This window comes from Lepidochelys kempii, chromosome 4 (assembly GCF_965140265.1).
Source record: "Lepidochelys kempii isolate rLepKem1 chromosome 4, rLepKem1.hap2, whole genome shotgun sequence".
Lineage (NCBI taxonomy): Eukaryota > Metazoa > Chordata > Testudines > Cheloniidae > Lepidochelys > Lepidochelys kempii.
In genome coordinates, this window is record NC_133259.1 from 50,273,126 (window position 1) to 50,288,467 (window position 15,342).

Here is a 15,342-nt window from a genome sequence, read left to right on the forward strand (position 1 = left end):
ATCTACCCCAGTATCCTGTCTTCCAACCGCAGCCAATGCCAGGTGCTTCAGAGGGAATTAGCAGAACAGATAATCAAGTGATCTATCCCATCGCCTATTCCCAGCTTCTGGCAAACAGAGGCTAGGGACACCATCCCTGCCCATCCTGGCTAATAGCCATTGATGGACCTATCCTCAATTAATTTATCTAGTTCTTTTTTGTACTCTGTTATAGTCTTGACCATTACAACATCTGGCAAAGAGTTCCACAGGTTGACTGTACGTTGTGTGAAGAAATACTTCCTTTTGCTTGTTTTAAACAAGCAGCCTATTAATTTAATTTGATTCTTGCTTTCCAAGAACTAGCTCCTTAAAGGAAATGGATCACTGTCCCTTGTAACTCCATAAAATAAGATTTCCTTGTAATAACTAAAACAAGAATAGGCTGTTATACCCTATCCATTACTGTAATATCTGAATAGGTACTCTGCTTCCTATAGTTATGTAAACCTTTACTGTGATCCTGCAGCTTGCTATTAATCATGGCCTTAAAATGCAACTCAACTCTGAAATATGATTATTTAAAATGTATTTTTATAGATCTACTGACTTTAGTGATTAAAGTAAACTGTTTAACTATTTAAGTCCATTTAGTACTGCAGAGCCCACCAAGCTTTGATAGTGAACTGGATTTTATTCTGACTCATGCATCAATTGTTAAATAAGTTCCAAATAAAGAAAAAACGCTGCTGTGTGTTCACCTATGAAATACTGTGGGACTCAAGGGATAGGATGCAACTTGGACAGACAGTATGAAATTGGATAGGTATAGTAAAAATTTGGCTTGCAGAATTTTATTTTATTTTTTTTTAAATACACACAGGTAGCAGCACTGCCTGAACCAGAAAGAACATAACTTGACTTTTCAGATCCCAAGTGGAGTCTTCAGTATTTAAACAACAAGCTTATGCCCCAAACTTTGACTGCCCCACAATGCTATTTTTGCAGTTCTATGCTGGAGAAAGACTATTTGAACAGGAAGACGCTGCTCAGCAAGAGGAACTATTAACAGAGAGCTCTAAGGCAGACATGTTATGTTCTATTCCAAAAGCTTCCTTAGAGTATCCTTGTAGGCTTTAGATTCCAAAAGTTGACTGTTTAACAATGGTGAAGTACCACAAGGACAACTGTCGGGGCTGCTTCTTCCTGACATAGAAACAAGATCTAAAAGTTACATTCGTTATGTTGCTCCCTTTCACTCCCATTTTAATTTACAACATGATTTGAGTAGTCCTATCACAAACAGACATTTGAATGCAGGAGTTTCAGGCTTTTCCATTTCTTCTATAGCAGTTTGAATTCAATTTGGGAGTTGAGGGGATATCTTCCAAGTTAGAATTATCTGAATTTAAGGTCTAGCATTTCAAAACCTATACAGACCTGGTAGAAAAGACTACAAGAAATCATATTCTCAGCCATAGAATGGCACACAGTTTAATTTTCCATCCCTGAATACTTCTGAAATTAGCTTTTCAAGTCATTGCGGACACATGTTGCCAGGTCAAAAGACAAACCCCGGACCTGTAAAAGGGATAAAAAGAACCCTTACAGGACTGCTCCTATAAGTGCACTTCAAAGAGATGAAAAGGTGCAGATATAACTATGGCACCCAATGTCTTACTAGACTATTGCTTGTTATTTTCTCAAGGAAGGAAACACACCGGAGTTGCATGGCAGAAGATGGCATCAAAGATTTCAGTTTTAAGGGATGCCTGCTGTTTATGAACTGAGAAAAGAGAATTCACCAGTGCATCCATCACTCTTTGGTTAGTATAACTGAAGGTGTAGAATTAACAATTTAATCCCCATTTTCTTATTTGTAGATATAGAGATAGAATTTATGTTCTAAATAACTTGTGTATATACTAGGGTTGTTAAGCAATTAAAAAAATCAATTGCAATTAATCACGCTTTTAAACAATACTTACATATTTTTGGATGTTTTCTATATTTTCAAATATATTGATTTCAGTTACAACAGAATAAAAGTTGTACAGTGCTCACTTTATATTTATTTTTTATTACAAATATTTGCACTGTAAAAAAAACAAAATAGTATTTTTCAATTCACCTAATACAAGGACTGTAGTGCAATCTCTTTATCATGAAAGTTGAACTTACAAATGTAGAAATATGTACCAAAAAATAACTGCATTCAAAAATAAAACAATGTAAAACTTTAGAGCCTACAAGTCCACTCAGTCCTACTTCAGCCAAATCGCTCAGACAAACAAGTTTGCTTACAATTTGCAAGAGATAATGCTGCCTGCTTTTTATTTACGTCACCTGAAAGTGAGAACAGGTGTTCGCATGGCACTGTTGTAGTGGCATTGCAAGATATTTACGTGCCAGATGCGCTAAAGATTCATATGTCACTTCATGCTTCAATCACCATTCCAGAGGACATGCATCCATGCTGATGATGGGTTCTGCTTGATAACGATACAAAGCAGAGCAGACCAAAGCATGTTCATTTTCATCATCTAAGTCAGATGCCACCAATAGAAGGCTGAGTTTCTTTTTTGGTGGTTCATGTTCTGTAGTTTCCGCATCTGAGTATTGCTCTTTTAAGACTTCTGAAAGCATGCTCCACACCTCGTCCCTTTCAGATTTTGGACAGCACTTCAGATTCTGAAACCTTGGGTTGAGTGCTGTAGCTTTCTTTAGAAATCTGATATTGGAACCTTCTTTGTGTTTTGTCAAATCTGCAGTGAAAGTGTTCTTAAAACAAACATGTGTTGGGTCATCATCAGAGACTGCTATAACATGAAATATGTGGCAGAATGTGGGTAAAACAGAGCAGGAGACATACAATTCTCCCCCAATGAGTTCAGTCACAAATTTAATTAATGCATTATTTTTTTAACGAGCATCATCAACATAGAAGCATGTCCTCTGAAATGGTGGCCAAAGCATGAAGGGGCATATGCTAAACATTCGTATCTGGCACTTAAATACCTTGCAATGCTGGCTATAAAAGTGCCATGCAAACACCTGTTCTCACTTTCAGGTGACAGTGTAAATAAGAAGCAGGCAGCAGTATCTCCCGTAAATGTAAACAAACTTGTTTGTCTTAGCAATTGGCTGAACAAGAAGTAGGACTGAGTGGACTTGTAGGCTCTAAAGTTTTACATTTTGTTTTGTTCGAGTGCAAATTATGTAACAACAACAAAAATCTACATTTTTAAGTTGCACTTTCACAATAAAAAGATTGCACTACAGTACTTGTATGAGGTGAATTGAAAAATACTATTTCTCTTGTTTATCATTTTTACAGTGGAAATATTTGTAATAAAAAAATATAAAGTGACTACTGTACATTTTGTATTTGTGTTGTAAAAGAAATCAATAATTGAAAATGTAGAAAAACATCCAAAAATATTTAATAAATTTCAATTGGTATTCTATTGTTTAACAGTGCGATTAGTTACAATTAATTTTTTTGAGTTAATCACGTGAGTTAACTGTGATTAATCGACAGCCCTAGTATATACATATGATGTGCAGTTTGGGAAAATGGGAACTTAGGCCAGTGCTGCTGCAGCATTAAGTGTTCAAAACATATTTTTTTAAATTCAAGTTTCAAAAATTAGTTCTTAATCCCCTTTTACGTTAAAACATAATAAAAGTTTGATTTATTCATTAAAATAGATACACCATCTTTTAGCCAAAGTTTTTAGATAAATAGAAAAAGTTTTGTAAAGTACTACATTTTTGCTCCCTGATGAAAGGGTAGTAACTGATATTAACTTTGCTCGAAAGAGCTGAGTGCTTAAGCAATTTTGTAGAGCTAACAACTGGACAGCCTCATCAGCGCTTAGATCTTCCACAACAAGCAACACTCGGTTTATATTTTTTAAACTATTCTCAGTCAATTCCAGGAAACAGTATTTTCCTACTCTGTCTGAATTCTGTCAATGGGATACATCTCAACCACTAATTCTAAAGGGTTAAGGAAGCAAATGTTTCCTGAAAATGTAGGCCAGATGTCCACATTAGAGTCTTGCTAGTAACACAGCTTAATCAAATGTCTGGACAGAATGGAGGATAATGTACTGTTTTATCTTGTCTCCTCCTCTTCTTCCCCCTCCCCCAAAAAATCAATTCTAATCCAACTACAAGGTTTAAACCTAATTTAATGTTCAGTGCTAAGCATACAATGTATCAAAACTAATGCAGACATATCCAGACCACTGTAATACTGCTTGGAGACTCAGAGTCAGAAAGGTCAAAAGTAGCATTTTTAATTAAAATGGAAAAAGGTCTAGGAACACAAACAGGTAAAAACAATTAAAGACTTGAAGTGGATGTACAGAATTGGTTCCCACAGCAGTAGTAGTGTATGTAGTAATCTGAAATTTCATCTGTGAGAGAGAGAGAGAGAGAGAGAATTTGTTTTAAAATAAACAGTTTAATGTATTATATTGTATAAAGGGATGGGGAGTTCTAAGCTTTACTCCACTGTTTACTATTCCCCCCACACTTTTTAAGGATAACCATGAGCATCTATATGATAACTTTAAATAACTAATCTTCCTATCTAACTTAATTTCTAAATAAATTATAAACAAACATACCAGCATCGTTGTCTTTCTAGCTCAATATTTTTGATCACATGGTAATCTTGAAGCGGCTCCTTTGCAGATCCCAGTTTTTCAGGTAGATCTTCTACTTCCCATGGCAACAATATTTTTAAAATTAAAACATTCACTTTTTGCCACAAGGAGGATTTCTGATGGAATGCCAAAAGCAAAAAGGAGTTGTCATAGTTCACAATGAAGTCAAATGAAATCTCAACTTCTCTTTAAAAAAAAAGTTGGGTTTCCTCTTGATTGTGATCTGATTGTTCTGTAAAATCTCAAACCTGTACTCGCTTATTTTCGCACATTTAAAAACAAGAAACAAAAAACAAAAAAACTGCATGCATACAACTGATTAGTAAATTTTTGTCTTGAATTACCTGAAACACGATACATATTAAGTATCAATATATTCTTAAAAAGAAAAGGAGTACTTGTGGCACCTTAGAGACTAACCAATTTATCTGAGCATAAGTTTTCGTGAGCTACAGCTCACTTCATCTGTAGCTCACGAAAGCTTATGCTCAAATAAATTGGTTAGTCTCTAAGGTGCCACAAGTACGCCTTTTCTTTTTGCGAATACAGACTAACATTGCTGTTACTCTGAAACCTGTCAATATGTTCTTAGTTTACCTAGTCTTTGAAAAGGACTTTGAGAATAAACATTTTCTTTATTCATTAGAGCAATATTTTTCAAAATAGCTTATTTAGTTTACTGCACAGCAAAAGGTATTTTAAACACAACCTGACACGGTTTCTGAAGACTCAACATGCAGTAGCAAACAAATCAGTGCTGACAATATGTTCATGTTAGCATGATCAAACAAGGTTCAACAAAATAATAAAGCAACTTTCCTGAAGTATTCCCAGAGATTTTCTGTTGTTGTATTTTTGAAATAGCATTATTTTAGTGTTTTATCTTTACTTAGGACTGTCATAACAGTGTGGCATTTTACCAAGCATCCAGTATACCAAAAGAAATTTAGTGATGTTACATGAATATAAACCTACTTCAGCAATGCAAGAATGGTAAATTAAGTTTGGGTGTTCTACTGTTATTAAGTCTCAGACTTAGTAATAGCCATATAATTATCAACATTCAAAATATATGTACAATCAGCAAAGAGATTTAGGTAAACTTTATTTCAGAGAGTGTGGCTACATTTTCTTAAATGGAAACACCTTCTGCTCCTACTAAGGGTTAACTGCAAAGGTTTTGCTGAAGGGTATACAGTTTAACAGTAACCACCACTGCATTTTAACAAAACTTTAAGACAGCAATGTCTACACTGCAGCTGGGAGTGTGCCTACCAGCCAAGGGTGGAGAGACACGCTAGATCAGGGGTCGACAACCTGCGGCACGCGAGCCAATTTTTACTGGTACGCTGCTGCCAGCTGTGGTGCCAGCTGCCGGCTCCGCTCAGCCCATTGCTGGCCTGGGTGAACGGAACCCCAGGCCGGCAGCAGACTGAGTAAGGCCAGCGGCCAGGACCCCGGCTGGCAGGAGCCGGTGGACAGAACCCCAGACCATCAGCGGGCTGAGCCACTGCCGCTGGTCTCGGGTTCTGTCTGCCGGCCCTGCTCACCTCGCTGCTGGTCTGGGGTTCCAGCCACCTGGCCCCCTGCCAACCGGGGTCCAGGCCTCCGGCCCTGCTCAGCCCTCCTGCTGGCTTGGGGTACCGGCAGCCAGCCCAGCGCTCTGCAGACCTTATCAAAAATTACACTACAATTAGCTTAAAAACTTGAAAACTTAAAAACTTTGTATATTACAGTAATCGTTAAAAAAATGTATAATGTTAATAAATACATAGATTTGATGACACAAAAGTAGTTGTACTTATGTGCCTGTGCTTAATTTGTGTTTTTGATGATTTACCTTCAAAAAAAAAAAAAAAAAATCTTGCATGTCTCACACCCCCAGAAAGGGCATCTCGCACCACCCACAGGGGGTGCGTGCACCCGAGGTTAAGAACCACTGCACTAAACTGATAAGATCTGCATTTTAATTTAATTTTAAAAGAAGCTTCTTAAACATTTTAAAAACCTTGTTTACTTTACATACAACAATAGTTTAGTTATATAATGTATAGACTTATAGAGAGAGACCTTCTAAAAACGTTAAAATGTAGTACTGGCCCGCGAAACCTTAAATTAGAGTGAATAAATGAAGACTCGGCACACCACTTCTGAAAGGTTGCCAACCCCTGCGCTAGATCTATTTGAACCAGTGTGCTAAAAATAGCATACCTGGGTGGCTAAAGCACGTACTGCAATGTCTACGCTGCTGTTTTTAAGCGCAATAGCTCAAGCAGAGCTAGCTTGTGTCAATCTATCTGAACTGGGAGGCATGCTCTCAGTGGCAGCAAAGCCATACCCTGTGAGTCTAAAGAAATTGGATTGTAGGCTCCCAGGTTCCTCCACTAGAGTGGCATCACATCTATGGTAAATATAAGTTAAGTCAATCTAAGCCCTATGTTCTGGCTTTGGAAGCTTACATAAAGCACCCACTGACTTCAGTGGAAATGCCATGTGTGCATAAAATTTAACCCTCAGCTACTTTCTTATGGTGTTCCTGAGGGCTGAAATTTTTCTACTCTCAGTCAACTGGTGGATATTTCTGGAATGTTCAGAAAAATGTCATTTGAGCTGTTCTTAAATTTTTCAAGAGTATGAAATCCATGTCCCTTTTAAAAAAATGAAGATGCCTTTTTGGTTGTTGTTTTTTTTAATACCCTGATGATTTATGCTGGTCATGGATGGAATCCTCAATAAGAATTAGTATCTGATGTTTAAAGAAACTTGGTATGACCAAAATAAAACAAACAAACAAACCCAACCCGTACTGCTAGCATTAACTGACAGTTAAGTACTACGGATTTCCATTCTTATGCTTTGTTTAGTCGAGTCAGTACTTATTTGAATCACATTCTTCAAATTCATCAAAAGCACAGTCCTTGATGACTTTTTGCTAGAATAAGCCCACACCACAGGCTGTGATAGTACAACTGGCGCTGCACTGACAGACACGAGGGTCCACACAAGCAGATCTGATGCCTGTAGCCTCTGTCTTGTAACCATTCTTCACTACATGGTACACAAGGTATAAACTTCAAATTCTCTCTCAACGTTACAAGTCCATTGTGTAAACCTTACCCTTAACCAACCCATTATATTTGGTAAAAAGGAGATTGTCCCATATCACTGAAAACAAGGAATTTGTGTTTTAATTATATGCTTGTGAATAGATTAGTTTCGAAGTGGTTCAGAGCTTTTAGGATATTCTGTGCTATTTACATCCTGTGTTACCCTACAGAAGTCAATGAATTGCAGTGGGTTGGAATCTAGCCCACTGATTACATTAGGCACTCAGATACCACAGTGAGTACTACAGAAATACTTACAGACAAGCTGTATATAATATTCAGTAGTGCAGTTGTATAATGAAATGTGAACTTAATGCAATGTTTAATTTTAAAGCCTGTATGAATTTTAAATATTGATTTTCTATCCTCTAGTACCAACACCCACAGTTGACTAGTAAGATGACAAAACAAGTTCATTATACAGTGGATTCCAAAGCTGTACAAGTGATTTCTGTTAAACTTTACTCCTACAGCATTATGTTTAATTTTATCCAAAGAACTACTGTATATTTAATGGTCAACATATCACTGAGCAGTCTTCTTTGAGAAGTTTAAATAATTTCCACACATTAGTAAGAAATACATTTGAAACATTAAGTTATTTGAAGTCTGCTCCGGCTAAATTATTCTGTCAATTTATAATACCTGAAGTTTTATGTCTAGTGTGAAAAGTCAAACCACAATATTTGTACTCCTGGTTCAAGTACATCAGCATAACTTAATCACATGATCCTTGGGAAGCCAACATGTACTCTTTCTTCTACTCTTTAAATTAGTATTATAGACTAACTGCTGCTGTCGTCTAACAAGTGCTTTCCTTGTTATTTAATGTATTATGTTTATCATTTAGATGCCTGCTTTATCATTCAGTTTTGTACACAATACCGGTCACCAACTCCTGCAAGCAGCTATTTTCCACTCAAAGCCCCAAATCCTATCCCCTGCACAAAAACATTCCCAAGGTTACAGCTTACTGCATCTCACTAGTTACTCTTACAGGTTACCACCTTTGGTTTACCCTTCTTCCACTGCAGCAAGTTTCCCAGGCCCTGCACACCAGTATTCTGAAAGTAGTACCTACACTTACCTTAACATTGGATGTGTAATATGCCTAACAGAAAAGATTAAATGACAACAATACTTAACAGATTTTCTTTACATAACTTTGTTAAACTTGTATGTCTTGACTTAATTACATGAATTAAATGTTGAGGAAGCTAGTTAGTGTAAATATTAACATCAAGTTACAATCATTGGCCTATATGCATTTTAATGGGCTGATGCGCCCTTTGGAGCAGTTGCCTGAGGGAACTAAGGCCCAGATTCTCAAAAGGTATTTATGTATCTAACGCCTACAGATTTCACTGGAAGTTAGTGAGTAAATATCTTTGCACATCTGGGTATAAGTAACTCTGCTTTTACTGAACTACTTTAACATCAGGGTCCTAAGTTTATTCCCTCTTAAGTTAATGGAAAGACTTCTATTGACTTTAATGGGAACTGCATAGGACCCCAGGTCAGGATCTCTTCTTGTGGGTGAATATAAAGTCACATTCTTCTGGGAGTGCTCGCCCTGAACTCATGGGAGGAGAGGGAGAAGAAAAGTTCATTAAAAACATTTAAAAAAAAAAAAAAGTCTACCTGTTTCCACAGTTTCAGTCTCAATTTCTTGTTCCTCTGCTACATCTTGCATCAGGTAAGTTTCATCATCATAAACCAGGACTTGAGCGGCATAACCCTGCTCTAGTCTCGCACTAGGAACTGGTTCCACAATCACTGCTGGGTATTCAGAGACGGGCTTATTTTCCTATAGGGAGAGAAAAAGTCTTAAATATTGAACCACCAAATCTAAACTAATGCTTTCACCTTCTTTTCTATTGTTTTTTTTTTTATATATTTTGTGGAATACCAATACAAAATATTTGTAAAAAGTTATTTTTTGTGGAAGTTAAGGTAAAACTTTTAAAACAAAATTAAAAATAAAGGACCTATCGTAAAAGAAGAGATACTACCAAATCATAACTTGTTTTATATTTAAAGCCAGACGATAACAGCAGAGTTTTAAAATATTTCTATTGTGACAATAAATTTATTTTCCATGAGAATGTTGGCAGAGTGTGTTACGTTTTCCAGTAAAAAAATTCAGATATGAGAAGTAATTCTCTCTCTCCAATGAAATAATTTACATGAATCAGTTTTAGACACGATATTTCCTTTCTGGTAATGTACTTGTTACACCACAGGGTCTTTGGTCCCTATCTTGCAAACACATATTCGCATGCTTATCTTTATGCATCTGAGTGGTCACAATGAAGTCAACTGAACTACTCAGATGTTTAGAGGTAGGAACATATAGAAGTGTTACATACTTAAATCCTGAACCTGCGAACATACTTAATGAGCCAAATTCTTCTTAGTGGTGGGGCACAGGTATAACTGAGTGGAAAATCTGATTAATTATGAACACTATACACAAAGTTATTGCGAGCCATATGACAGTAACACACCTCATTGCTTAACAATACAAAATATGATGATTTAAAAAGTCTTTGGAGCTAGCTAATTTTAAAAGCTTCTGGTCTTCTCTCTTTATATTATACAAATATCAAATTGGAACCCAAAACCCTGTTTAAACTTTTAAAAATGCATTTTATATACAATTCTGCAGTTTAGCAGACAGTACAACTCTCCATTTCTTCTCTGTGATAAGAGAATATCTAATAAAGGATACTTTTAAAATTGACTAATATCCTGCACTCTTCAGCAACTACTAACCTATTTTACAAAGCAAGTTTACAGTAACCCTTGTTTTTTATATTCAGAGTGATATGAAGTTTGTAGGCAAATAAGTTCTATACAGATTTCTAACCTCCTGATTTTCTACTCCACTGTTGTCAAACTCCAGGCCAGAACCTCCACTGTCAACCACTGCTGATGTCATGGTGCATTCCTTGGAGGAGCTTTGAAAGTTGTTAGTGATCCCAAAGACAGTAATGCTGAAAACTTGAGGTACCAGAGGCTTAAATTCAGTATCCAAGTAGCATGTATCCAGAACACCAGGTTTTTCGTACTGCTAATCAGAGATGCTGAAAAACAAAACGATTTGAGAGAAAGGTATAAAAAAGGAAAATACAAGTTTTGTAAATTCTCAGTTTTGCATTGTTTAAATTTACATTCAGTGCCTTTAAATTGTTACTACTCTCTTCATCAAGAGGGCACCAGCGAGCACTCTACTTCAGACACAATGCACTGATCTTGATAGTTCAACACTCTGAACAAGTAGTCATTTACCATCACACACACAACAGTATTTCCATACCAGCTTTTAATGCTGAGGGAATAAAGTTTAGTTACCTGGAAATTGACAAATAGTTTTACATTTACCTTAACTATATGCCATCATGTGCCAGCAATGCCCCTCTGCCATGTACACTGGCCAAACCGGACAGTCTCTACGCAAAAGAATAAAATGGACACAAATCTGACATCAGGAATCATAACATTCAAAAACCAGTAGGAGAACACATCAACCTCTCTGGCCACTCAGTAAAAGACTTAAGGGTGGCAATTTCGTAACAGAAAAGTTTCAAAAACAGACTCCAACGAGAAACTGCTGAGCTTGAATTAATATGCAAACTAGATACAATTAACTTGGGTTTGAATAGAGACTGGAAGTGGCTGGGTCATTACACATATTGAATCTATTTCCCTATGTTAAGTATCCTCACACCTTCTTGTCAACTGTCTAAATGGGCCATCTTGATCATCACTACAAAAGTTTTTTTTCCTCCTGCTGATAATAGCTCATCTTAATTAGCCTCTAACAGTTTGTATGGCAACTTCCGCCTTCTCCGTATGTATACATATATCTTCTTACTATATGTTCCTTTCTATGCATCCGATGAAGTGGGCTGTAGCCCATGGAAGTTTATGCTCTAATAAATTCGTTAGTCTCTAAGGTGCCACAAGTACTCCTGTTCTTCTTAACTGTTCACTGTCACTGTCCTTAGCACAACGGAAACATTCTCTCCTTGAAAACCAGAGGTTCAATTCTTTTGGGGCTACTTGTATGCATCCAATCAAATATAGTTTTAAAAAGTTAATTTATGGGACAAGTAACTGTCAGAACAAATATTTAATAAGATTTTTCTATATTACTCTTTTTCTTTATTGTTTCCCAATACAATAGGGAAGGAAGGAAAGGAAGACGTAAGGTGAACTGATTTTGTAGAAAATGTTGTGATTTTGTTACATGATTTTGGGAAGGAAGCAAATATATCCTATTGCTCTGGAAAGTTTTAAGAGATGATTTATGACTTCAGTAAATACTGTGGTCCAAATCCTCTGGTTTGGCTAACCTATGCTGATCATAAGTCAAGATGAACAAAGTGGTTTGAAGACATTTTTACAGTCCCTGGATTCTGAGGCTGGTCCACTTCCCAGTGCAAGGTAGAATAGCATTCAGGCTACTTATTTTACCATGTGTCAGCTCCCAATAGCATTTACTAGCAATTCCTCCATGTCAGGGGCTACAAGGAGGAATGACTCTATTCCACCTGGGAATTCTCTTATGCAGCTGGAATCCTTCAGTGGATGGAGCCACTGGATTTAGTGTTGCCTTGTATTATCCAAGTGATACAAAGAAGCCCTATCACTCTACAGAGCTCGGTCTAGTGTGTGTGTTTCCCTTAAATTATTGTGATAATCAAACCCTTACTAAATACATCAATAAAATTCTCTGACATGGGAAGAACACAGACTGCCTGGTTAGGAAAATGGATCTTACCAAGTCACCAAACCATTTAATCTCTCACAGAAGACACATCTGACAGCATTAATATTAAGGAATTACCAACTCCCTCCACTTATTAATATCAGTACAACATTTTTAAAGATTGGTAGTGAGCAATTAAGGGAATTAATGATAGGTAAGGAACATGGTATTCAGGTGCAATTACATCTCAAATGGAGTATGAGAATTTTTTTTAAGTGTCTCTGAAGAAGTGACGAGATTAAAAATAGGATTCAGAGGTCATTTGACATGGATTGCATCAATTTTTGAGTATTTAAGGTTATGTCTACGTGGAGGATTTGCTCACTCTACTGTTGTTGCTCTAGAGCCAATGCATCTGCAGAGATCACTAGCAACAACAGAAGCACTAGTCTCAACTGGTCAGAGTTTTTAGAACTGTGTCACCTAACTAGGCTCAGAAAGGGTCCAGATGATAACAGAAGTAAAGACACCAGTGAGTGGGTCTACATAAGTGGAGCACTGGTTTGCCTCATTAATATTCACCAAGTACTGATACAGGGGAGAGGCAAACATAACACATATTAGAGTCTAGATAGTTATCTGAGATACTCAGCAGGAAGGCAGATATCTCAATTTTTTAAAAAATGTTTCCAATTTTGCAAACTTTATCAGGACAGGTTTTTTGGTTCTGGGCTTTTTTAAAAAAAAATCTCTATATACAATTATGTTCTTGTCACTGATATTTATCAGAGACTAGTCCCTAGCTGTGAAAAAATTAATTTACACAAATGCAGTGCTCAAACAGGTGTATAGTACTTGATCATGTCAACACCTGATAAGGTATGAAAGAAGAAATATACTTACTAACTTCTACTAACAACATTTTTTGGCTTTAATACAGTTAAATACTAAATTACTCCTAAACATAAATTAATGCATTAGCCTTAACATATGTTTCCAGGAATATTGTAGATGGGAAGATGTAAAGACAGAAGGAACCACCAGATCATCTGACCTCCTTTCTGGATTTTTCCCTAAATGGACAGTGAACTTGAAAAAAAAAAAAAAAAACATGCCTCAAATTTTTTTCACCTACTGTAGTAACAATACCTACTATTACTATAATTTTTTAAAACGTTCAATGTTTGATTTGTACATTTGACAGCACACTGCGCATAGTCAGTTTCACTGGTTCCCTGGACAGTCAGCCTTTTCTTTGGTGAAGAAGAAGTGAACCTCCAACACATAAGCAGTATCCACTGGAGCCATGCACATCTCTTCACCACCCAGGTTCTGTGAATATAAAAAGTGCCATGTCCTCACCTGTCTTTCAGCTCCTTCACTATTCAGAAATCCTTAACTGAAAATTTTGAAAAAAAAGTGGCCGAAGTGGATGAAGAGTAGATCCATTAACACGGTCCTCTAGGAGAGCCACATTTACCAGGTAAACAACCATTTTTAGCTTTTCTAGAATTTCCTGTATGGATCCACACTTGGGAGATTAACAAGCAATAGCGACCCTCAAGGAGGGGTCTGAGTTTGAAATTGATTGATCTGGACATCAGATCAAAAGGCCAAATTGAGGAAGTAATGCCATGTAAAGGTATATACAGAGCACCAAGTAGAAACTTTGCATATTTCAAATGACACATGCACCATGAGGACATGCCATAAATCTAGTTATTTATATTAATATAGTGCCTAGAAATCCCAGTCATGGACCAAAACCCCAGTGCTGACGGTACTGTAATCCCCCAAAGGTGGCTGAACAGCTGCCAAGTTCTAGCAATCAGGAATACATAGATAAATTTGGACAACGTACACTGAGATACTGACCCTAGTCTTTTCCTTCTATGGCACAAGTAGTCTGGGGGACTTCTAGATTGGTTTGGTCCTATTTAAATAACTAGGGTCCTTCTTAAAATGCACCTACCCTGGCTGTCAATGAGGTGAAGGAGAAACAGGAAGAAATGGCAATGGCCTGAGTGTGATGGTCTTTGGTTTCCATCTCAATGAGAAATTCAAGGGGAAGACACAGGACCACCTTATTCTTACTGAACACAGTGTACACATCGGGCCCTGGATCTCACTAGCCCTTTGCTGGGTTAATTTATAGGTATGATGAATGCCATCTTCAGAGAAACAGTCGGGAGAATAGTGAACGAACAGGCAGGTTGATAAACAGATCTGACTGTTTTAAATCAAGTAGAAAGACCAAAATTAAGAGAATACAGGACTGTTGCATATCTATCCATTTCTGAGCTGCCCTGGTGAAGATTTTTTCCATTTCATTAAGACAAATTTTCTTGTAGAACACTTCTTGCTTTTCAATAGAATTTTTGGACCTCAACAGAACACTCAGTCTCGTGACCCCACCAGTTCAGAAACTGAACTGTCAGCCTGCGACTATGGCTCCAAGAATAGAATCTCATTCCAACCCTGAGATAAAAGATCCGGTAGACTGGGAAGCAGGACTTAAAGCTCCAATATAAGTTCCACGAAGTTAGAGAACTCAGACTGTCAAGCCCAGGACAGGGATATTAACAACATAAAACTCTGTCCTGTTTGGCTTTCTGAACAATAAGGGTCAGAGGGAATGTGCAGAGCAACTATTGTCCTCCACCTAGGAGAAAGGCACCCATTAGAGATGCTGGATCCTGCCTATCCCTGAAACAAAGATGGGGGCATTTAGGTATTTTCCTAGCTGGTTTACAAATCTAATTGAGGCCCTGCCCCATTTACAGAACATATAACAAACAACTAATTTATGAAAACTCATCCCCTAGATTATAATTTCTGCTCTTGATGGAGAACTATCAAGGTGATT

At 37.1% G+C, this 15,342-nt stretch overlaps 1 protein-coding gene and 1 long non-coding RNA gene across 10 annotated transcripts in view; both read right to left on the bottom strand.

Moving 5' to 3' along the window:
* The window catches only part of ELF2 (E74 like ETS transcription factor 2), a 63,505-nt gene that overhangs the window by 40,808 nt on the left and 7,355 nt on the right, over positions 1–15,342 (bottom strand). For 5 of the 9 annotated variants that reach the window (XM_073341137.1, XM_073341139.1, XM_073341135.1 and 2 more), the window contains exons 2-4: positions 11,147–11,214; positions 10,632–10,848; positions 9,404–9,569 (exon numbers count right to left, since the gene is read on the bottom strand). In XM_073341137.1, coding sequence (XP_073197238.1) covers positions 9,404–9,569; positions 10,632–10,703 — 238 coding nt within the window. In that variant the 5' untranslated portion in view covers positions 10,704–10,848; positions 11,147–11,214. Of the gene's footprint in view, positions 1–9,403; positions 9,570–10,631; positions 10,849–11,146; positions 11,215–13,671; positions 13,809–15,342 lie in introns of those variants that run through there. The other 4 variants (XM_073341142.1, XM_073341143.1, XM_073341144.1 and 1 more) reach the window with 2 other exon arrangements.
* On the bottom strand, positions 3,645–5,070 carry LOC140910396 (uncharacterized). Its single transcript, XR_012158567.1, has 2 exons — positions 4,617–5,070; positions 3,645–4,403 (listed from the first exon to the last, which is right to left on the bottom strand). It is a non-coding gene; the product is annotated as an uncharacterized lncRNA (long non-coding RNA).